The sequence below is a fragment of the Chelonia mydas genome, chromosome 22 (genome assembly GCF_015237465.2).
Source record: "Chelonia mydas isolate rCheMyd1 chromosome 22, rCheMyd1.pri.v2, whole genome shotgun sequence".
In the NCBI taxonomy this organism is placed as follows: Eukaryota; Metazoa; Chordata; order Testudines; family Cheloniidae; genus Chelonia; species Chelonia mydas.
The window spans coordinates 12,272,987-12,297,647 of record NC_051262.2 but is presented as its reverse complement, the minus strand read 5'-3'; the positions used below and the strand labels follow the sequence as shown (position 1 = coordinate 12,297,647).

At 46.4% G+C, this 24,661-nt stretch overlaps 1 protein-coding gene across 1 annotated transcript in view; it reads left to right on the top strand.

The window, feature by feature from the left end:
- POU2F3 (POU class 2 homeobox 3) overlaps nt 1-24,661 on the top strand; it is a 61,939-nt gene that overhangs the window by 31,070 nt on the left and 6,208 nt on the right. Inside the window, exons 5-11 of the mRNA XM_037882390.2 lie at nt 11,124-11,228; nt 12,449-12,551; nt 15,770-15,852; nt 17,429-17,611; nt 18,075-18,216; nt 20,243-20,379; nt 21,509-21,670. Of these exons, the coding sequence (XP_037738318.1) occupies nt 11,124-11,228; nt 12,449-12,551; nt 15,770-15,852; nt 17,429-17,611; nt 18,075-18,216; nt 20,243-20,379; nt 21,509-21,670 (915 nt within the window). The remainder of the gene's footprint in view (nt 1-11,123; nt 11,229-12,448; nt 12,552-15,769; nt 15,853-17,428; nt 17,612-18,074; nt 18,217-20,242; nt 20,380-21,508; nt 21,671-24,661) is intronic.

Here is a 24,661-nt window from a genome sequence, read left to right as displayed (position 1 = left end):
CTCTGTCGATATTGTGTTACATGAGGAATGTACCAGACTCCACATCACTGATTTCTCATTCACTGGGAAGCTGCCCTGTGGGACCCCAATATCTGCTTGGCAGGTCCCTGAACAGAAAGGAGACCTGGTTTCCCCCTTCTCCCAGCAGAGGGAGCCAAGGGACCTTTCAAGGCAAGTTTAGGGTTTATTGATGGGGTGGCAGGAGACTGAATTGATCTAGGGTTAGAAGGTCTATTGACACAGCAGTGTGGCAGTGGCATAGAAGTATCAGGGAGTGTGATGTTGGTTTCCTTTCATCTGAGTAGGCAATTCCTGCAGATAAGATGTCATATGTTTAGTGCTAATGATGGGTTTGATGCTGTACAAATATAAAGAATATCCCTGCCCAAGGAGATTACAGTGTAGGTTACAGACATTCAGGCACCAGAATGCACTGGAAACCCAGGGCTGGGAATAACTAAGAGTTCTGCTGTTGGTTTACATTCTCTCCTGTAATGTTGATGATACACTCGTGATTTTAGGATGGATGAGCCTGGAGGGAGGTGATAGCTTGGAGAAGTGGCATTGGGAGGGTAGCATCCACTGACAGCTAAAGAGATGTGACCAAAGGGTAATAAGACCAAATAATAATAATAATCTCATACTTAGCACTTTTCATTAGTAGATATCAAAGCACTTTACAAAGGGAGGTCAGTGTCACCAGCCCCATTTTACAGATGGGGAAACTAAGGCGTGGGGAAGGGAAGTGACTTGCCCAAAGTCGCCGAGCAGGACAGTGGTAGGGCAGAGAATAGATCCCAGGTCTCCTAAATCCCAGTCCCATGCTCTTGTCCACTAGGCCTCGCTGACTGAGGCCATTATGATGGGTTGCCTTTTCCAAAGCACTCAGCATTGGCCTAACTCTGCTCCTAATGGAAGACCATGGTAAAACATCCCATGACATCAGCAGGAGCAGAGAGAGGCTAGCACAGAGAGACTGATTTTTTCAGAGGTGCTGAGCACCTATGGCTGCCATTGAAACTAGTTTCAGAGTAGCAGCCGTGTTAGTCTGTATCTGCAAAAAGAACGAGGAGGACTTATGGCACCTTAGAAACTAACACATTTATTTGAGCATAAGCTTTCGTGAGCTACAGCTCACTTCATTGGACGCACGCAGTGGAAAGTACAGTCGGAAGATCGATAGATACACACATAGAGAAGGTGAAACAATGGGTGTTGCCATACCCACTATAAGGAGAGTGATCAGTTAAGGTGAGCTTTTTTTTTTTTTCTCCTGCTGGTAATAGCTCACCTTAACTGATCACTCTTCTTATAGTGGGTATGGCAACACCCATTGTTTCATGTTCTCTATGTGTGTATATATCTCTTCCTACTGTATTTTCCACTGCGTGCATCCGATGAAGTGGGCTGTAGCCCACGGAAGCTTATGCTCAAATAAATTTGTTAGTCTGTAAGATGCCACAAGTCCTCCTTTTCTTTTTATTGAAACTAGTGGCAGTCATGAATATCAGGCCTAAGGTTATACAGACAGTCTGTGGCAAAGCTGGGAAATGAATTTAGCACTTTGCTCCTTCAAAGAGATTTATGGGAGGAAGGAGATTCATCTGGTTAGATAGCAGGGCTCTGAGTCAGAAGATCTAAGCATTTTATTATTAATAATTTTGTTAGACCTGCGCTTTCCTCCCTTAGGGAGCGGTTCTCATCCTGTTTCATTTCACTTTATCTGCCTCCCCCTCCACCACCCAATACCATGTGCTCCCCACATGCCATTTCAGTTCCTGCTTTGCTCTCCTGCGGGTATCAGCTGAGCTCAGGTTTCACTGGGCCCTCCAGACTTCCATCCCCCTCCCTGATTTGCCCTCCTGTATGGTGTCACTTTGCATCCTGCTTCCCTCTTTCCTCCAGGTGTCAGCTCAGATTTCACTTTCTCTTCTCTCTCCTTGCCCTGCAGTATCACCCCCGTCTTAGTTTTGCTTTGCCTCCCTTGGGACCACTTTGGAAAAGAACCTCATTGGCTCGAAACCACCTGTACTCTCCACATCTGTATCAACAGACAGAATATGAGCTGAACGCCAGGCTGTCCCTTCCCCTTTGAAGTTTCCCCCACCTTTCCCTGCACTTGTGCATCTAGCACTGACCTGTATCTGTTTGCTGGTTCTCCTACAAAATGCAACCCACTGGGGAAAGGATCCAGAGAAAGATCTGGCTTTAGGTATTGTCCTCTTCCATTTCTATACATGACAGGTTTGGGCTAGGTCACGTGTGCAGAGGGACCTCTTTGCCAAACCACTGTTGGTCTTTCATGTTGGTAGAAGAAGTGCTAGAATGACCTTTTTGCTTCTTTCTCAACCCATCCCCCCCCCCCCCCCCCCGACAGGAGGGTCTCGCTGCTCCTTCTGGCTGCTCATGGAGTGCCTACTGCTCACTCCTTCCATATTCTTTCCTGCCACCACTCCCATACACATCTGTGGGTGTTCTTCTTGGAGAGAAAGCACAGGACAAAGAGGCACCATGTGTCATCACATGGCTCATCCTTGCCTATGAGTGATTCTGGCCCCAGCTCAACCGCCAGGATGCAACAAAGTGCTGATCCTCTTGTGCTCAAGGTGTCCTTTATGGTGAACTTCCAACGATCTGTGTCAGCCCCTAAGATTTAAGTTGTTTGTTGAAACTCCCCATGCCACAAACAAGTCTTCAAAATTGGACCATCCATGTCATGGGTGCAGGGTTTTTAGCCAGGCTAGAATCCCCAGGTGAGTAGTCTTTTCTCACTGCAGCTGTTCCCAGCATAGTCACCAAGTCTCTGCCTTCAGGGTGCAAGCCGTCTGCTGAAGCTGGTGGTGGCTACTCCTCACCTCTGGTTGGTCCCTTGGCCAGAACCAGAGGCACAAAAGCAAATGCCAAATGCTCTTTTGAAATCTGAATCTAATTTATAACATCATTGGCGTGTGAGAGGTAGAACTGGTCTAGGTGGTCTAGACATTGGTCTAGGTGGCCCCTCTTTCTTCTTGGTGGCTCTGCTGAGACAGCCAAGAAGGACATTAACTGTGGACGTGGTTTGGGGGATGTGGACATATCGTCCACTTGTGGCTGGAATGAGACCCACCAAACAGCTGGTAACAACGTATGGTCCTTTTTGACTTGAAGACCCAGTATCCCACTGACCAAACCCTTAAACCTTCAGAAAGCTTCAAGTTACTTCTTACTCTATCCACACCCATTCAGTGGCACCTAGTCTCAGGCTGCCCCAGAGAAGGCTAAGTTTCTGGGTATTTTCTATACTGCCACTCCTGTCCCAGGTACTCTGAGCAGGACCCAGCTTTTCAGGAGCTGCTGCTACACACAGAAACACACAAGCAAGAGTCCAATCACTCTCCATTCACCAGCAGGTGAATTTGCAGAGTGCATGCAAATTCCTTTCTCCAAGTGGACTCCTGTAATCCTTGAGTAAATATTTCCCAAGCTTGTAGTGGGCTGCCCTGGCTTTAGAAAGTTGTTTGTAGTGACATACCAGTTGTTTGCACAGTAAAAGCTAAGCTCAGAGACAGAGATGACACTTATCTAGGGGCCAGGCTCTTTCTAAAGCCCTGAGTTGGATAAACCAAAATGTACAGAAATAGCTCTGCTGGCTCTTAACATGATCGTTACCAGTAATAACACAACTTTGCATTTCTCTAGGGCCTTTTATCTGAAGATCTGTACAGATCGGCAAGTGTTTAATTAATTAAAGGCCTCTCGGCACCCTGGAAAGGAGGGGGTGCTACACCCATTTTTCAGAAGGCAAGTCAAGGCACAAAGGAGGCAGGTGCCAGTTTTCAAACAAGGCCTCTAATTTGGGATGCCCGACAATAGACCTGATATTTCAGAGGTGCCAGGCAGCCGGAACTCCCTGTGAAATCAGTGGGAGCTGCATGTATTTGGCACCTTTGGAAATCAGGCCCAGGGATTGGCTCCAGTCAGGCAGCCAGACCAATTAAAGCAACACGCTTCCGTGGAAAATTTGTCCCACGGTGATTTCACCAAGGCCATAAATGAAGTTAGTGGCAGATTTGGAAGTAGGTCCCAGGAACACTGGCTCCAAGCCCCCTCCTCTAAGCATTAGGCTGCCCCCGAAATGGAAAGAGAAATGACATTGAATGGTAGAGCTGATCTTGCTTTACTTATTTTGCTTGTATGTATTTAAAACAGTCCCTTTGGCTGCTGTTGCCGTGTCCCAATTCCTTCTGGCGTTGGGACAGAATTCCTCCCAGGGATGCCAAAACTAGCCTGAGCCAATCACGGAACACTGTCGAACCGGGTCTAGGCCATCGGCAGTCACAAGTTCTTGCTGATGCCAAGATAATTTCCTTCTAATGTGGGACACGGCGCGAGGTGCCTTGCAGCGTGGGGGTGGCTAAACCTGGTTCTCACAGCTCATTACACAGATGCCAAGCAGGCGCCTCTTTGCCCGCGGCCTGGATGATAGGTCTGGGGACATCGGTACTGCACAGCGGACGGCACTTTAGATGGTCCCAGCCCTGATTGGCAGCTCTCGGGCTCAGGAGGCATTATACAGAACAGAGGAGGGTCATCCCAGCCAGAATGGTCGCTGGAATGAGGACTCTCTCGGGGAATGTTAAAGCACCAGGCCTGGCCCCATTGAGATCAATGGGGGAGTTTTGCCACTGACTTCAATGGGAGCAGGACTGAACCCAGAGGAGCCCTTTCAAGTGTGCAGCGTAGCATGGAAGAGGTCTGTAGTGGGCGAGATAGACCCAAGGGATTCTTTAGGAGAGAGTCAGGGACACCGCCCAGGAAGGGGGCAGAGGAGAGAAAAGCAAAGATGTGGGCAGGGGTGGAGTACTGGAGAGCTTTGAAGATGGAGAGCCTGAATTTGAGAGAGGAAAGGGAGTGGAGGGGGGAGGGCAGTGCTGCGCTGTGGAAAGAGATCAGGGCAGCAGGGCAAGAAATGAAGATAAGCTTGGCTCACGGCAGCTGGATTTTGGATGAATGGGGAGAGGGGAAGGCCAGGAAAGAATGCGTTGCCAGGGTTCTGTGATAAGTACATGGTATAAATCAAAATGTAATATTTCAGCATATGGTTTTCTACACGTCTCTCCAAGTCTCTCCTGCTGCTCATTCAACTCAAATGGCTTCATTTTATAAACCACTAGCTTAGCAGGTCTGTGGATTTTGGTGGCGAAAGCAGCTTGGCCAACTCCGAGCAATATTGGCCAAGATAAAAAAATAACTTAGAATCAGTTGGAAAGAATATCCTGGCTAACCACAGTTCACCCTTTGCCAAATCTGTGCTCGCCAAATACACATCTCCAGATAAAGGCACTCACAAGCCTCTGTGTGTCTGGGAATACGGTACACTGAAATAAACACAACACCCATTAATTTAATGATGTGCACAATTACAATTTATCTGAACACATCTGCCTGAGCAGCTACTTTAGTCAACGCACTCATTCAAACTGTTCGTTTTTCATTTGCTCTTTTTTGTTTATTTTTTTCCTTTCCTTCCTTCTGCCTCTTCCCCATTTGTATTGCCCTGTTCTACACATGTTCGTTCTGATGTATGTAATTCATTGCTTTGAGGAGACGACTTCTTTTCCTTATTTTTTCCCTGTTCAAAAACAAAACAACACTAAAGAAATTCCATACAAAAATGTGTTAATGTAAAGATACAGGTGACACATTTTAAGGTGTAACTGTTGTGTATTTAAAGCTTTGACTCCCACAGCCCCATAAGAATAGCTACATATTAAGGCATAACGATTAACAGCATGGGTTTGATCGTGCAATGTAAGATTAGGCCCGGCTTAATAAAACAAAAATAACACAGAGGTGCAATGTGGGTGCATTATGTTTGAGAAGGAAACTATAACTCATAAATGTCCTGACTTCTGTACCTTTTAGGATGGGGTTTTTCCAAAGCATTCAGTAATGGCCTAACTCTGAATGCCACGTTGTGCTGAAAGCCTTTGCAAATCCTGCTCCTAAACTTCCTACCAACACATAATATTGCCACATGTAGAGTTTCAGAGTGGGGGGTTTGCATTGAATTTATGTTATGTTCCTGACATCTTGACATCTGTTAATTGAGGATAGTATATGGGGAAATGGTAACTGAAAACCTATAAATATTGTTGCTATTATTTATTATTATTTTTACTTCATAGTGCCCATAAAGGTGCTAGGTACTTCACAGATAAACACATAACAGGCAAGAAATGAAGGGTGGTCTTGTGGTTAAAGCAGCACCCTGGGCATTGTGTGTTCGATTCCTATCTCTGTCACAAGTTCCCTGTGTGACCATAGCCAACTCACTCAAGGTCACACCCTTACTCAGGTTTAGTAGCACTTTACTCTGTGAGTGATTTCAGTGAGACCATCTGTGGAGTGAGGTACTACTCAGTGTGAGGGAGGGAATTAAAATCTTCCCCTTCAACTCCTTGTTCCTCAGTTCACCATCTGTTAAATCAGAATAATAATGCAACTTTACCTCAACTGGAGTGTTATGAGGATACATTTATTAATGATTGGGAGCTGCTGAGATGCAACAGCATTGTGAGCTAAATAACTAGGAGAGGTCTGTGTCTCGGAGAGCTTACAGTCTAAATTCAAGCTACATAATAAATGTGTGATCATTCACAGCACCCTGAGGTGGATCCTCCCATAACATACCATTTTGCCTAATGTGTAGTGTATGTAATATGCGGTGAGGGTGGCGACACGCATGCAGTCTAGGGTGAAACTCTAGTCTGGGTGGTTAGAAGAAGCATCCAGATTTGGGGGTGCTATGTCAAACCCATCCCTTTAAGCGTTCCTCTCTATTGGTAAATACAAACCCGCCTTGCCAAGAGAGGGCTGGGAGGGCGATCATGTTGCATCAGAAATGTTGAGGAAGAGGAGGTGACTTTGTGTCTTACAAGAAGGAGGACAGAGTAGGTGTTGAGGTCACCCCGTGGAAATGCAACCTGCAGTTTATAGGACCAAATGTGGGGCCAGTCTGCCTGCCTAGCTATCTAGCCATCTACCTGTTACTGACATGGCCTTCATCACTGTAACATCTGAGCTGCGAGCATGCTTTTTTCTAACCGCCTTGCGTGAGCCTGGACTTTCACAGCTTGCAGGATGTCTCCAGGATGTTTTCATGAGGTAAGCCTTTGCCAAATGTTTATAGATCTGTTACAAAACAGATGTGCTCTCTTTTTCTTCTTTTTTTTAACCTTCTCTCTGTTGGTAAGGAAGAGTTTTTGTGTAGTAATTGCAGGCAGGTTGGGAGATGTTCTCTCCATAATTCTCTGTCTTATGAAATGTTTATGTAACATCTTCCACCAATGGATTACGCAAGTGAGCCGAACAGCTTTGATAATTTTCCATCACCCACAATTTGTTTTTTGTTTTGTTTATGCGGGTTTTTTTCCCACCAGGATTGGGTAAGAAACCCATCAATTGTCTGTCAGAGTGAGCAGACCCACCAGCCAACTAGTAAAGGGACCAACCAGTCAATGAGGGAAGGGACTTCCTTTAAACTAGCTTGCTCTCCATTTGCTTTTTATTTGGGGTCAGAGGCCCCAAAACAAACTGTGTCAAGATAGGGAGAACATCTAGATTAGATTTGCCGGAGCAATTCCTTTTCTGCACCCCAGTAATCCTTTAATGCAGTAGCTTCATGTGATGTATTTATGTCACCCTCTAGTGGATCACCAAGAGGATAATTTGCCTACTATTTTACTAGTCTTAGGAGATCCCCTTTAGCTCAGTTGGTAGATACCTATGGTTTTGCAGATGAAGGTCTAGAGTTCTAGTCCCTCCTCCCGGTGTGTATGATCTGTGTATCAATAGTATTTGTTGTTTGTGGCACATCATTTTGCTTTATCCCCCTGCAGAAATCTCTCCCTGGGTTGGGGCACAGTGAGTATATTCCTAATAGTTTGCTGTGCAATCTGCAATTGCATTTTTACTGAGGCAGATTGCATAATTTCCCTGAATTTAACATAGGAGAGGAGGAAACCTACCGTCTCCCTGCTGCCCTTCTGTTCACTTGTCCCAGTCTACCTTGACCTCCGTACAGAGACCCCAGAGAAACTCAGCACAATCTGACCTTCATTTTGCTCTCTAGCTTAAAATCGCAAGAGCTGAGACACTATCTTTTATCATGGGTCTCCTTTATAGTTGCTGATTTTTCAGAAAGTCCTAGCTTCTGGAGTCAGGTGATTATGTGAGAATCTCTGCTTTCTTTTTTAAAAAGGTAAAAATCTGTCCCTCTTGGTCTGGTGAAAAGGCTTGAAAACATGGCCTAGGTGCACTCAGAAACCAGAAGGGAAAACAATATTATTTTAAAAAATCTCATGATAGCAGTCTGACTCGTAGTTGTTGAATGCTTGGGATTGAAAATCCTGTAAAGCTTTCTCTGGATGAACCAAAGATGGAAGGATCTGCATAAACACCCCAAACTTTGTGACTTGGATACATCCCAAACATATAGTAGTAAACAGATAAGAAGCAGCCGTTACGCAGGGGAGGGATGGAGTAAATTTGAGTCTAACACTAATGAAATAAGGTGCAATGGAGAAGAGTTGGTTAATTACACCCAGAGTTCCTCCCATCTTCTCTGGAGAAAACTGGCGAATTCCAGGAAGTGGGGGACAAGCTGTTGGAGATGTTGTTTTCTAAATTGGGAACCAGGTGGTTTTGTGTTTTTTTTTTTTTTTTTTTTTTTTTTGGCCAAACCCACCTCTGGATCTCATGTGTTGTGATGTAGCTACACACCCTTTTCTTCCTGGAACGCTTCCAAATCATTCCGTTTGGCAACTGTAAAAATTGATTTCAGTTTGGAAATGGCTTGTGGTTCTTGAGTGCTCAGCTCCGATTAGGTTCAGGCAGAAGAAAGCACCTCTGTCTTGATGTGGGCACGGTCACTTTTCTGTCGGTGGCTGTTTGGATTCGGATTCCTGAGTCACGTGAGCCACAGACACATGAATCCCTTGGCAATTTGCTGGATCTTTAATTGTAACGATTGCAAGTAGGGGTAACTTTTTTTTTTTTAAATGTGGTTGTTTCTGGTAAATCTATCTTCAGAAGGGAAAGAACTTGGTGATGATGAAAGGGTTGAAGTGGAGTGATGGGCTCAGAGGAGAGGAAATGATGTATTCCACAGGGCCTTTCATTTAATGGTCACCAACTCAAACACTGCCCAGATCGGTAGTGATCAAAAGGTTTTACCATCTGTCAAGTAGAAGAGCACTCCCTCCTGAGAGGTGGGGAAGAACTAGAATTCTCAGCCGTCTTTGGAAGGGGTTAATATTGCACAGTAAGCTTATGCAGTGTATATAGCTACAGCATGTTGCCAAAAAGAGATGTCATAATTCTGGTTTTTGTGTACTACACCTTTAAATGTGTAAATTAATCTTCACAGGGGCAGCTTCCTTTCTGTGCTTCAGTTCAGAGTGAGAAAGAGAGACTGTGTTCTCTCTCTTTCTCTTGGAGACTCTTATATTTGTTCTTTCTTAGTTGTTTTTCCTCAATCTGTAACAGAAGCCCTCTCGACTGAAAAATGCATGCTTTGCTCATTGTTTGTGGGAAAACCTAAGTTTCTTGTCTCTCTCTGCTGGTAGGAAGCTATATTACTCACTCTCTGCTCCAGCATCTCAGGACACTGGAGAATTAAAAGGTTTTGTCTCTTAAGCGATCTTGGATTCTGGCATTAACTACCCCTGGTAGCAAAAGCCATCCCAGATTCTAAGAGAGAGTTCACAACCCTGAGCCAAAGCATAGGGTTTTCATGATACTGGGAAAAATTAGACCTGGATCAGGACTGTCACTTGAAAGGACCCAAACTAGAACCCCAGAACTAAACCCTCAAAGATTTGGCTTTGGATCAGAATTTTGCCACTTTGATCCATTTCAAGAAAAGACCTATTCGATTAGGCCAAAAAGTTCTCTCTGCTCCCTACAGATGCAGGATACAGTCCTCCCAGTTGAGGATGAGCAAGACCCTAACCTGGTGTTGCACCGATTCCACTCAGCCTGCCATGGTTACGTGTGAGCATTCCTTTGTTCTCCAAAATCCTATTGTCCATCCCATGGGGGCGCCATATCCCAGTGACAAATTACACCCAATGCAACAAGAAGCAACGGGTTTTGCCTTGTTTCGGAGCAGAAAGAATAAAAAGTAACTTGGAGACCAATGAACCGGACAAACTCAAAGCTCCAGTTCTGATCCCTGGTGAATTTTTCCTGTCTTAGAAATCTGGATTTGAGTCTTGCCTGAACGTCAAAGTAGGGCAAGCGGTTCCGGGGCTGACTCCAGTACAGTGTGCAAAATGCTGCTCGCCTTCTTGGCTCTGGGCAAATAACTTTGTTTTCCTTTGTTAGGCAAGTCAAATAGCATTTGTTTGCCCATTATCACGAATGGTGAAGTAGATTTAGTGCCCAGACGAGTGAACTTTCAAGGCTGGCAGCCACTCATAAATGGTACTGGTTTTCATGTGCTTTAATCTTACCACCGCCTGTTCTTCTCCTCTCCGTTCCGCACCCTCATGGCCACCGCTGCCAGAGCAGGGAGATGCCCTGTAGCCAGAAATGCAGTGGAGTGCACCTGAAGCAGTTCCTAGAAAGGGGACTAGTGACTTAGCCACCCCACCAATTTCCATGCATTACCTGTTGTTATAATACTTCGCTTTTCTTCCAAGATCCACAAAATGTTTCAGAGCCTTGATTGAGCAGACCACTTAAGCACGTGCTTGACTCGAAGCAGCATTGAAGTCAGCGGGACTTAAGTGCTTTAATTAGAGTCCCTTTAATTAAGGACACCTCACCACCTCCCCTTGGTGAAGTGGGTCAGTAGACTTATGCCACTTTGCAGTTGGGGACACTGAAGCAGAGTGGGGAAGTGACTTGTCCAAATTCACAGATGTTGCTGCAGAGCTGGGGATGGAACCCAGGAGTCCTGACTCTCATTACTAGACTTCACTGTTGGTGTGATGCCGAGCATAGGTACAATAGAGAGGATCTTCCCCAGGTGCCCCAAACTCCAAGCCTGCTAACTTCCTGAGTCTTCCACCTTGCTCTGGCTCCTCATAATCCGTGCATGCTTCCTGCTGATGCAGCTAGTGTCCTCTCCCCTGCAGATTAAAACAGAAGACCTCGGTGATTCCTTGCAACCTCCGGTACAGCCTAGATCAGGCCACCTAGGACAAGGATCATCAATGATGCCTGGAAGCCAAATCACCGGGGTAAGTGGCTTAGCAGCCTCAAGAACTCCAGGAGTCCTTCGTGGCACCAGTTCTGGAGCATTCATTGCTTGACAGCCACTTTAAAGAGGTGCTGGAATGGCAATGGAGAAGGCTTCCAGAGTCAGAAACTGTGAATCCTGATTCAATTTGCTTTGCAAAGGTTAGGTTCATCCCTAGAGTCACTCAACTGCCTTGGGTCGAGTTAGACCAGAGACGAAATGTATTCTTTGGGGGAGATTTTTCGAAGGCCCAAAGAGCAGTTAGGCGTCTAACTCCCATTAACTTCCAATGGGAGTTAGATGCCCAAATGTTGTTTGTGCCTTTTAAAATCTCCTCCCTTATGCTTGCACCTAAGATGAAAGGGTGAAATTCACCCCTGAGCAGAGCCCTTGCCCAAGGCGTAGGCACCACTTATGGTCCCACAATGCTCAAAACAGGGGCCAGATTTTAGAGCTCATCACATTGGCTGCTGAGCTCCTTTGAAATTCTGATCCCAATTGTGAGTGCCAAGGACTTGGTTATCTGACCCTTATGGGCTGAGCTGGTGCATAGACCTTGTGAATTTCACCCCAAGTCCAGCCTCCAGGCTGTAAAGTCACACAAGGAGTCAGTCAGAGCTGGGACCCATGGTGGTATAATCGGGAAATGTTGTGTTTGCGCCAGTCAGGAAATGGGGGTTTGGTTTCCATGCAAAATTGAATTTTTTGGTTTGTTTATTTTTCTTTAATTTTTTTCTGACATTTTCTGAGTTGTTGTCAAAAACCTGAAATGCCCTCCTCCCCCAGTGATTTTTTAATTGTTTTTTGTTTCATTTTTGTTGTTGTTGTTGTTGTTGTTTTTTGGAGGGGGGGCAACTGAAAACCAAAATGTTTCACTTTTAAACTGAAAAATGTCAATCGACAAAAAAGAGAGAAATTGACGGTTTGGGGGTTTGCTTTTTTGACAAAAAAGGAAAAATGCCATTTAAGCAAAAAGCCAGTGCTGGAAAAGGTTTGGGTGAAAAATGTGGGAGCAGCTCTTGTTCTGTAGCGTTCGGGGGGGGGAGGGGGAGCAGGGGCGAGGTTACCCGAGTTGCAGTCAATTGCAGTTGAAGGCGGAAGCAGGGGCAGGGAGGGTGGAGGGGGTGTTTAAGTGCTACTTACAGAGGGGAGGGAATTGGGGAAAGGTTCAGGTGCTATGTGCGTGGCAGATGCATCTGACCTGCATTGTTTCTTCATTAGGATATGAGTTCTCTTCACACGCTGCAGCAGCTTGTACTGGTGCCCAGTCCTATGCAATCAGTTCCTCAGTTCCTGCTCTCTCAGGCCCAGGCTGGGCAACAAGGTAATAGCCATAGAGTGCTCACTAAAATAATTAATACAGTGCCCTTGATACAGGTGGAGTCACAGGCAGGTACACGGAGTGATTCAAGAACCAACCCATCCCTGAGCCTGGAGTAGATGAGCTGGTGATATCCAGGGCCAGGCATTGATCTCTCAGTGGCATCGATCCACTGGCGTCAGGAGAGTCACTCCAGATCAAGGCCATGGTGACCAAGAGTGGAAACTGGGGTTCACTGTCTTGAAAGCTTATGCTCAAATAAATTGGTTAGTCTCTAAGGTGCCACAAGTCCTCCTTTTCTTTTTGCGAATACAGACTAGCACGGCTGTTACTCTGAAACCTGTCTTGCTCCCGTTGTTACTGACCATGCCCTTCTGTATTGCCAAAGCTTTTCCCTTTGCCCTCTCTCCCGCATGACAGCTCCCTCCCCTGTTGTGCCTGAAGCCAGGCAGCTGCTCCAACCAAAATGCAAACTAAACTAAACCACTCGGTGACCAAATTCTCCCCTCTCGGGCTACGCAGCTGGGGAGATGCTCCCACAGCTGTACTTCTGTGTGGCAGTAGCGCCACCAAGGGGTTGTGTGCACTGATCTCAGGCATGCCTCAGAGAAATGCCTCTCCCAGTTGAAATTCAGCACCGCATCTGGTTGGGTTAGTCGCAGGTAGGATGACATGGAAACACCCAGGAGCCCCGTCCTTATGGGGAACCTGCTCTAGCTTCTAACTTCAGTATATTCTTTTTGGAGGCAAGCTTTTAAAAAATACATGTGCATTACACATGGCTGAGGCCAGGGTTGGTCATGGAAGGACAAATGTAGGTCCCAAGGCTACAGTCTGATCTACGTAGATGGAGCCTCGTACCCATGCTGAGTAACCCTTTGATTTCAGCAGTCTTAAAGGTCCCCTTGTATGAACCAGATTGCAGGATTTGGGCCACGGATACTTTAAAACACACGATCCTGAGTGGACAATCCGTCTAGCGCAGATGGCTCTTAAGCCGTTATCTCTGCCAAGTACTCCTGAGTGATATATCAAAAAACGACTTGCTGTACATGTAACAATAATCTACTAAACTAATTATCCTGAACGGGTAGGATCGGAATCATCGATCACTGAACCGCTGGCTGTCAGTACCAACGCACTCATGTGCGACAGGAAAAGCATCGCGCTGGAAAGCAGCACTCTGAGTGTAAATGTGAGAAAAGTATGGAAGATTTCTTGGGTCCTGATATGTTGGACTCATAGCTTCATATAACTGAAGGCCAGAAGGGACCATTATGATTATCTATTCGGACCTCCTCCATAATGCAGGCCAGAGGATTTCACCCAGTGATTTCTGAATCAAGGCCATAACTTTAACTCCCTGACAAGCCTGCATCTCTGGTACAATTTCCCTCCTCATTACAAGTTTTTATTTTTCTGGGTGGTGGAGGGAAGGAATGTGTTTTGCTTTCACAACAATCATGAATAAACCTCGACCAGCATGTGATTATTCTGGAGACATGCACAATCTGAGCCAATCAGATTATTCTTTCCATGGTGTACATTTTATAAATCTAAATGTTAAGCACCTGATTTAAATTCCAGGAAGACAGTCAATGCACTGAGTCTCCTCCAGTTTCCGGAAGCCACGGAGCTTTGTTTTATGAATTAGTTAAGGTTATTACAGCAACATGGAGGTAATAAGCATGGTAAAAGAGCTAAGTATGGCTATCCTCATCATCTGATTTCTGCAAGACAGTATTATGATTTATGCAGAGCCCAAAATGAGCCGGGTGCTTTAATGGTCAAAGAAAAGGACTAAGTCTCTTTCCGAAGGAGCTATTGTATTAATCTCAAGAGTCAAAAGAGTTAAAGGTGTCCTCAACTCTTTCACTGTCTGACATTTAAAAGAGTGATACACAGGTTCGGGGGATTTTCTACAGAGGCCCTGGTTTACTCCGTTTCTTGGCAAGCACCCAAAAGCTTTCATCGTAAAAGATTCTTTTGAAAGTTTATTGACCAAACACAAGAAAGAACAAAAAATCAAAACAAGCATTTATACTGACACTGAAATTAAGTAATTCTGTGAAACAAACTTAATCAAAAAGTGTTGGTCGCTCTCCTTCGGAGGGCAGTGTCTCTCATTTTTATTAACGACCTTTGATGAAAAAGAGAGTCCAAAGTCTCCTTTGAAGAACCCCAGAAAGGGGGGAAAGTGGGAGGCATAATTCATCCCCTCATTATTGTGTCCACCAATTAGACCTAGTGTCTGCCACTCCAATTTTGATCCATTAATTTCCAGACCCACATCATCTTGTTTAAGTCCAACCTCAACCTTGAATCTTATCAGTAGACATTTTTCTGCTTGGACTAATTGGGTCTCTGCATCTGGTTTCCTTGCACCTGTTCAAAACATTCTTTCTTGACCTACTTTCCATGGTTAATTCCCAAGCGGGCAAAAAAAAGATAAGTTATTGCGACACCTTTTAAACTTTTTACAATTGAGCTTACGGTTAGGGTAAATATTTAGGCCCAATAACCGCAACAGAGCTCGGTCAGATTTTAGATGTGATGTGATGAGTCAGAATAATTAACAGGAGGGAAATGGGCCTGGTAGGTTAAAATACCAAGATCCAGCAATGATTCAACTGTGTTGTGCTCATGTAACAACCCCCCAACACATACCCCAAGGTTTGAAAGCACAGAAATCTACTGCTAACTAACTAACAGTACTAGGTTTCCCACCCCTGTAGTACCTAAGCGCAGATTCCAAAATCCATGCACACCTATGATGCTATGCAGTTCCCCCATCTGTGAAATGGAGATGATGATGTTTACCTTGGAGATCTATGGATTAAAAAGCTCTGTATAACAGGTCGGTTGCGTTGTTCTACAAATATCACAGGACTGTTGTGCCCATCAGAATAAGAAAATGTCTGTCTGCACTAGTACAAAGAATTAGGCCCCAGTTCACTAAAGTGCTCAAGCACGTGCATAAGCCCCATTGATTTCAGTGGGACTTAAGCACATTCTTTCACTGCTTAAGTGCTTTGCTGTCTCTGGAGACAGTGTATGTCTTGCCTGCCAGACAATGTGCCATGTCCCATAGAAGGTTCAGCATATCCCCTCTTTTGGCACTGTAGGCTCCAAGGCCCAGCAGTGCTGTGTGACATAGAGTTGTCTAGATATTTAAGGCGAGGCCAGTCTAATCGAATCTTTCTCTCTTCCTCTCTCCTCAGCTTTGCAACCAAACATTCTCTCCTTTCCCCAGCAACAGAGCAGCCTCATCCTCTCGCAGCCTGGACCCAGCCTAGCATCACAGGTAAACTACCTTCTGGCTACCTCCACTGGAAGCGGGATCAAATTGATTCTGGGCATCACGTCAACAGGTAGCCAGGATCCGCAGCCGATTTGCGCCAAGGAAGTGGACTGCAGCCCAGGCTGCGGGGATTCACACTCATCTGTGAACCTGCCTCCCCCTGCGAGAGAGGAGAGGCAAGAAAGGGGTTGCATCTCCATAGCTCATTCCAGCCTTGATTGAGGCTTCTAGCAAGGGGGAAGATCCGTGTCACTTGGTGGGTGATTGTGGACTTATTGTTCCACCCAAGCTTCCCGTCTTTCCATCTCCTTCTCCGACCCCTTCCAAACTACTCCCTAGGCCAGGAAGCCCTTGGCTTGCCTTTGGCTCAGTGAGATGTCATTCTTCAAAGAAGCCAACAAGTTCCTATTCCCCCCACCACCCGCACCCAATCCACAGCGCTTGTAACGCCCCTGTCCAATCACAATTGCAGCTGCAGCTTCATAACTCATTCCCACTGCATTGTGTTGCCTCCCTTCCTTGCCCCTGCATGTGTTTGATTCCTGCATAGATCATAAAGCTCCTCAGGGCAAGGCCAGTGTCTTTTACAGCCTTGTAAAGCACCTGGCCCCATGCAAGTGCTATGTAAACAATAGTGGTAACCTCTGAAGCCTTTCCGATCTGCATCTGCTTTTGATGATTTGTTTGCCTTTGTGGCGGCCTCTGTTCATTCCCGCTTGTTGGCTCTTGGCACCTGTGCCCTGAGTTTCTGGCACCGTTTGGAGAGAGCCACTTGCCCCTCCCAGCTGCTCTTTCAGATCCTTCAAGTCCTACGTCCTTCAGTGGGATCACGCAGAGACAGTGCTCTTGAGGAGGTACGGGTTCTGGTTGGTCACTTCTCTGTGCAGGCAATGGAATTTCATAGGTGCCAATTTCAATTTCCATGGGGTGCCAAAAACCTTCCTCTGCTCATCAGGCAAACTGAATACTTTCCAGGCCTGCGCCCCACATGCGTCAAGCAGAACCCTGACGTAGAAACCTTTTTATCTTCCTTTTTCCCCATGCCACGCCGGGCTTTGGGGCGCTCAGATGGGATGCAAAGTTAGACCAGCCAGGAGTTGGAAATTCACAAGCCAAACCACAAGGCTGTACAGAGACACCCCCGGCTTTGCCCTTCTTAGTAACTCAAACAGCTGCTCTCTTGATTTTTGAGGCTGATAAGATGAGTCAACGGTTCATCCATTCGTTTTTAAATACCCACCCTTCACTCCACGTATTTGCTGTTATTTTATCGCTGTTACCCCCAATGAATGCCAGCTCCCCGTTACTGACCTAGGTTTTGTGTTGCAGCCTTTTTCTAGCAGCCCGACCTACATCCTGAACGTTGAGCCCACCTCCCCTAAAACAACTTACCCTTCTCATCCCACACTCCTCCGGAAGGATCATTTTGCCCACCACTGACATGCCCACTCCTCAGCAGTGGGATGTGGCAGCTGTTTAACGGCACACAGCCACGCCAAGCAACGTTTGTTATGGCAGGCCAGTGCAGAAAATCCTGTGGCTTTTCCGTGGTTGTGACTCTGGTTTTGTTTTTTTACAGGCAGTGGGACGATCAGGGCTCCCTGGGCCGTCTTTAGAGCCCCATCTGGAGGTGCCACAGCACTTGCAAGTTTCAAAACACATGCCGTCTTCAGCCGTATCAGACGAACCCAGTGACCTGGAGGAGCTGGAGAAGTTTGCTAAGACTTTCAAACAGAGGCGAATCAAACTAGGGTTCACCCAGGTGAGGGGTAAAAGGCAATCTCATGATGAGTGGTTTAATAGTGAGATACACAAGGCGGGGGGGAATGGGTATGGATGTGGGCATGGAGAGGAGGGGCAGGGTTGGGTGCAGATGTGGGTATAGAGGGGAGGGCTTGATGCAGATATGGGCGGGGAGGGGAGTTGTACAGATGTGCACTTTATGGGAACACCACCTTGAAAGAACAGATGAACAATAGATGAACAAACCCTTCTTGAAGATGCATTACCTGTAACCTCAAACCAAGCATAATGATTTACCTGCAGCCTCTTTGGTGCATACTGGGGTGTAGGAAGGCTCTGGGAGTCTATCCCTAGTGGTAGAAGAGACTGGGTGAGGAAGCTGGTTTGCTGTTACAGTAGAAGTTACCTGGGAGTGAATTACACGGTGGGGAGCTGCAAGTGGGTTTTCTCAGCTAATCTTTTCATTCTGATCCCCCCGGCAGGGTGACGTTGGACTGGCCATGGGTAAGCTGTACGGCAATGATTTCAGCCAAACCACCATTTCCCGCTTCGAGGCTCTCAATCTGAGCTTTAAAAACATGTGCAAGCTCAAGCCCCTGCTGGAGAAGTGGCTGAGCGATGCAGGTAGGGCACAATGCCGTGCTTGTGTGAAGACTGCCTCTTGGCCAACAAAGCGGGGATTGAACCAGGGGCCTCCACAGCCAAAAGCACAAGCTGCTACAGCTCAAGTTAAAGCTCCCAGACTGGGGCAGTGACAGGCTACTATTCTCTGGGAATTGGGCACCAAGGGGGACTTGTAACACACACTCACCAGGGATACACTTGCAGGGAGAAGGGCAGGGTCACAGAACCCATCGCCGGTTATCATGGGGTTGCAAGCTACACAAACAGGGCGTCCCATTATTCCAGAAACACATGGCTCAGCCACTTGAGAAGTAGTTTGCTTTTTGGACAGCATGTAGCCCTCAGACTCAAGAGATTTTCAGTTCTTTTCCTGGCTATTCTGCTGGGTAACCTTGGGCAAGTCACTTTGCTACTTTCTGCCTCAGTTTCCACATATCTAAATGGGGGATGTTGAGACGTATCTCCTTTATAAAGTGCCCTGAGATCTGCTGATGAACCATGATTATGAGAGCTAGATATTTATTATTGAGAGACACCCTTATTACCTGTAGCCCAGCAGACCTATGGTATGTATCCTTTATAGACTGCAAAGCCACTAAGGGGCACTGTAGCCACATGTACTTGAGCAACTGTGACATCCCATCCAGTGGTGACCTGGACACATTCAGCTGATTTTATTGCAGCAGGGACTGTCTCAGCAATATGAGGCAAAACACCCAGCCTGATCCCCAGCTGGTGTCAATTAGCATAGTGCCATTGAAGTCACTGGAGCGACACCAGTTTACGACAGTTGAAAACGTGGCGCTCAACGTGGCTGGGTGGGAAACATCATCAAAAAGGTGGAAAACAATATTTGGAGGAAACGTTCACTCCACCTTTTCTGACCAGCCCCAGTTGAAGCTGGGATTTGGGGCTATTTTGGGCAATGTTAAAAGTGTTACCGCTGGGGAAGGAGGGGTTCCTATATAGTATTCTGAACCAGGATCTTTTACGTGTTTAGGGAGGGGCAGCGGTTCCAAGCCAGCTTTCAGGAGCAAAACTCAATCAATCAATAAATCATGAGTAAATCTTCATGATCGTTGTGGCAAACCCCAAGGGGACCTAGCACCACGCGGAGTGATCTCTAGCTAGGTCCTTAAGACTATCTGGCGTACGTTCAGTACGTTTGCTGCCAACACTCAGGATTCTGGAACGGCCCTTTCGCAGACTTTAATTGGTTTCAGAGTAGCAGCTGTGTTAGTCTGTATTCGCAAAAAGAAAAGGAGTACTTGTGGCACCTTAGAGACTAACCAATTTATTTGAGCATGAGCTTTCGTGAGCTACAGCTCACTTCATCGGATGCATACTGTGGAAATTGCAGAAGACATTATTATATACAGAGACACCATGAAACAATACCTCCTCCCACCCCACTCTCCTGCTGGTAATAGCTTATCTAAAGTGATCATCAAGATGGGCCATTTCCAGCACAAATCCAGGTTTTCTCACCCTCCGCCCCCCCACAGACAAACTCACTCTCTTGCTGGTAATAGCCCATCCAAAGTGACCACTCTCTTCACAATGCTATTACCAGCAAGAGAGTGAGTTTGTCTGTGGGGGGGCGGAGGGTGAGAAAACCTGGATTTGTGCTGGAAATGGCCCATCTTGATGATCACTTTAGATCAGCTATTACCAGCAGGAGAGTGGGCTGGGAGGATGTATTGTTTCATGGTGTCTGTGTATATAATAATGTCTTCTGCAATTTCCACAGTATGCATCCGATGAAGTGAGCTGTAGCTCACGAAAGCTCATGCTCAAATAAATTGGTTAGTCTCTAAGGTGCCACCAGTACTCCTAGACTTTAATTGGTCATTTTTGCCCCATGGGCATGGACAAACTCTTGACCTTTTCAGTTATAAGGACAGCAGGTTGTCACAGGTGGTCAGCTTCAGAGAAAACACCCTCTCAACATGAACATATCTGCTGCCAAATCGTCCTTTGTTCCTTCTTTTCCCCCAGAACCCCTTTGTTCCTTCTTTTCCCCCAGAATCCACTCCTTTGGACTCCTCCGTGAGTACCCCTAATTCCTACCCTTCAGTGAGCGAGATGTTTGGGCGGAAGAGAAAGAAACGCACCAGCATTGAGACCAACATTCGTTCCACGCTGGAGAAGAGATTTCAAGATGTGAGGGGAAAATCTTACCACATGTTGTGAGCCCCAATTCATACCCAAAAAGTCCTGCTAGTTCTTAAGCTAAGAGCCATTTGCTTTTTTCTTTTGTTTTTTTTTTTCTTGGAAACTTTTCTTCGTGAAAAAGGCAGGTTTGGGAACACCAAAATATTTCACAAATGCATATCAATTTCAGCAGATTGTTTGGGTTTGGTTCGGTTAGAACATTCAGATTTTCAAAGAAAGATCAGAATTTGGCGCAGAAAGCAGACACGTCTTGTCGACAAACATATTCAGTCAAAAACGCCATTTTCCTCCAAAAAAACAATTTAGGTGGAAAATTTTCAACAGGCTCCAGTTTTTACCCTCCTCCTGCCCTAAATCTGATTGTATCAAACTTATGCTCCTAGGGCTGGTGAAGAACAATAGACAGCCTCTTTCAAATTATCAGGAGCATGCCCACTTTGGCCAGCATGGAGTTTTCTGTTCTAGGCGTCCTTTAGAATGGGGAAATTTGCTCAATATCCTAGTGTTAAGCTCTTGTTTTATTATTTAGAGATCCTAATTGAGATTGGAGCCCCTTTGTGCTAGGTGCTGTCTAAACATATAGAGAGCATCTCTGCACCAGAGAGTTTAACCTCCACAAAGTGAGGGGGCAGGCGGAAGGAGGTTTCGTTATCCCTGTTATATAAATGAGGATCAGAGAGATTCAGTGACTTACCCAAGATCACACAGAAAGTCTGAGGGAGATCTAGAGAGGAGAACCCAGATTTTTTGAGTCCCTGTTCGGTGCAATCACCGCAAGACTATCCTTCCTAGCTTCTCTTTAGGTGGCAGCTTCTCCTTCAATACTGATCTGAGGCTCTTAGAATGGGGTGCTCAGCTCTTTATATGCATAGAGCGTACACCTGTGCATCCTCACTGACTCCACTAGACACCAGTGTGACTCCAAATATGGACCTTCCACCAGGTCTCTACCCTTTTCCATAGAGAGAGCCAAATCTTCTCCCCTCCCCAGTTAAAAGCTAACTCCAGATTTCTCTCCTCTTGCCACTCAAACAGCGGGAGATCATATAACCCACTGATGCTTTTAGATGAGTTCTATTTGGTTTTCTTTGTTCACTTAATGCCCTCTCTTTACCAGAACCCCAAGCCCAGCTCGGAGGAGATCTCCATGATAGCAGAGCAGCTCTCCATGGAAAAGGAAGTGGTTCGGGTTTGGTTCTGTAACCGGCGCCAGAAGGAGAAGCGGATCAGCTGTCCAGTGCCATCCCCCATAAAATCACCTATCTACAACTCCAGACTGGTGAGACCTGGTGGACCCAGGGGGTACTGGTTGCTTTCCATAAGGCAGCAAGTGTAGCAGGGTGCTAGGGAAACACATGGCTTGCAGGAAAAGGAGGCAGCAACAGAAGATCATCTCGCACATTTGCATGGCACGGAAGCGTACCTGGCCCCAAACTCTTTACAGATGAAACAGAAAGCAGGAGGGTTAGGTAATCAGAATGCCATTACCCAAATGCTCCTGGAGCTAATACCCTTAGAGCAAGCGGGCCTGACCTTTTTTCGTTTTAAGTTGCACACAAAATACGGCACTTTCAACAGCACCCTGGAGGCTTCTAGCGGGCATTGGCTCAGCACTGACTCAGTGGAAGGAGCACTATCGACTGAATCATCAGCTGCACTTCCTGCAGTGCAGTTCCCTCTAGCTGGGGCTTTGGTTACCACTGACTCAGTGGGAAGAGCACTGTTGATGGAATTAACAACACCTGATTCCCCAGCACCTCCAGGGGAAAGGGATGGAGATGCTGCTGTGCAGGGGACGGATTGAGCTGGTATTCAGCATGCCAGGCTGCACTTGTCTGATGGTCTCATCCCTCTCTGCAGAATGTAATCGTTTAGTCTCTTTTTTAAAATAAGGACCAGACCCCCAGCTGGTGTAAATCAGTAAAGTGATAGGCTGATTTATACCAGCTAAAAATCCAGCCCTATGTTTCTGGGTCCTTACAGTTGCAAAGAAAAGCTTTCAAATGCTTATAGAGACTGAGTTTTCAACAATAGCTCTGACAGGTGAGACCTGCCTTCATTCAGCTCAGTGGGCTGTTAACTCTGAAGCCTACTAATGGTGGTTTACATCTCAATGCAGAACATTTGAGAAGAAACACTGAACTGCTCTGGAACAGTGGGTGGAGTACAAGACCGCCAGTTTATCCCTTTTCCCCTCTTGCTGTGGAATTAGGTGGTGGTGGCTGGAGAATTTATAGGGACGGGAGAATGGAAGGGGCCACCTAGAAGCAAGACGCAAGGGATTAGAAAATGAGGATGTGTTAGAGCACGGCCTTGAGGAAGTCGTGCCAACTAACATGATGTTAAATGTGACTTTGCAGTCAATTTAAACAGAGCCAAGTCCTGTTCAAGGCACCAGCTGGTACTGGGTAAACCCAGCTGGAAAACATAGAGTAAACCATGACCGGCTGACAGGATGTTAAACAAAGCTCGTCCCTGACTACGTGACACTGCCCATTGAGTCGTGTTTAATGTCATGTTAGTTAACACAACTGCTCCAGGACCTGTTCTCATCCAACCAGGAAGTGAAGCCACAAATAACGAACCAGGTTCGAGTGATATTTCTCCCCTTTGGCCCCAGTTCAGCCAAGTGTTTAAGCACGTGCTGAGCTTCAGCCACTTCCGTGCGACTTGAGCATATGTGTAAGTGCGCTGCTGAGTCAGGGTATCTGAGACCAGAAGGAAGCATCGCTGCAGCTTCCTTCGCCCCTCGCCAGGCCTGGCGGTGCAGCATTGTAACCACTAACAGCCTAACGTGCAGACAGGGCTCTCTGCTTTTCAGAGTGCATGGCAGTGCCAGGGGGAGGTGGCACAATGCTTTGTGGTCTCGCTACAGAGCATGAGCTGCTCTCAAGTATGGGGGGCACTGCGTATAAAAGACACTCCCTGTTTCTTCGCCCACCTCAGTAACTGCGGACTTTGACTTGGCACACAGGGATTTCCTATTAAGGCAGGTCTGGAACTTGTCGACAGTCTAATAGGCCTGGCTACAGTACCAGGTGAATCCTGCTGCAGAAGTGTCTGCAAACACTCATTCAGTGACTTCGCTTTGACTGTATCACTGGCTTCTTTTATTCGCTGTCCTTGAATGTTTTCATGAGTGAATTTTTGTTGGAAAGGGTGATTGTGTAAACAGAAAGCATCACAAATATTCGTTCAGTAGTGTATTTGTAATCTACTGGTGAGTGGGTGTTGTGGATAACAGCCAAATACTGCTGCCAGTTAATGAGCTGAGCTCAAGTGGCAGGAGTCTGTTTTGCAGTGCTGAAGGCTGCTGGGGATTCATATGGGGGCAGGGTGGTCATTATGTATTCACAAGGGATTGTCTTATCTTGAAATCTCGGTGGGTTTGGGAGTCACCCAGTCAGGGAGCAGCAAAATACCATGTGACTTTTGGTCATCAGTTGCACAGCAGGACAAGCTACTTGCAAGCAATAAATATTCAAAGCAATAGTTTTTGTGAGTAGATTTGCCGTGAACTTGTTAGCTGAAGTATGATCACATGAGCTATTCACTCATCATAGAATATCAGGGTTGGAAGGGACCTCAAGAGGTCATCTAGTCCAACCCCCTGCTCAAACCAGGACCAATCCCCAGTTTTTGCCCCAGATCCCTAAATGGCCCCCTCAAGGATTGAAATCACAACCCTGGGTTTAGCAGGCCAATGCTCAAACCACTGAGCTATCCCCCCCACGGCTCTCCCTCTCCCCCAACCCAGGCAAGTATCCTAACCACTGGACTAGAGAGTGAGGGTAGCTGTGAGGCTGGCCCAAAGCACATTTAACTAAAGTGGAACAGCTTCAACAGGCAAGGAGGAGGAGGGCGGCACCCCTTTTGCTATTGCAGAAAGGTCCGGAGACGCACACCAGGCGACATTCGAACCCAGGTCGCCAGCACCGCACGCACATGGTGTGACCATCAGCCCACAGAGGGTATTGGGGGGGAGGGATAGCTCAGTGGTTTGAGTATTGGCCTGCTAAACCCAGGGTTCTGAGTTCAATCCTTGAGGGGGCCATTTGGGGCAAAATTGGGGATTGGTCCTGCTTTGAGCAGGGGGTTGGACTAGATGAGCTCCTGAGGTCCCTTCCAACCCTGGCATTCTATGATGACTCCAGATGGTGTGATATTAGAAATCAGGATTCCCTATATTCTATTCTGATCATGCCAAACAATTTGTTATATTTGTTTGATTAGATTTATACAAATAAAAACAATAGGTGTAGATCACCCC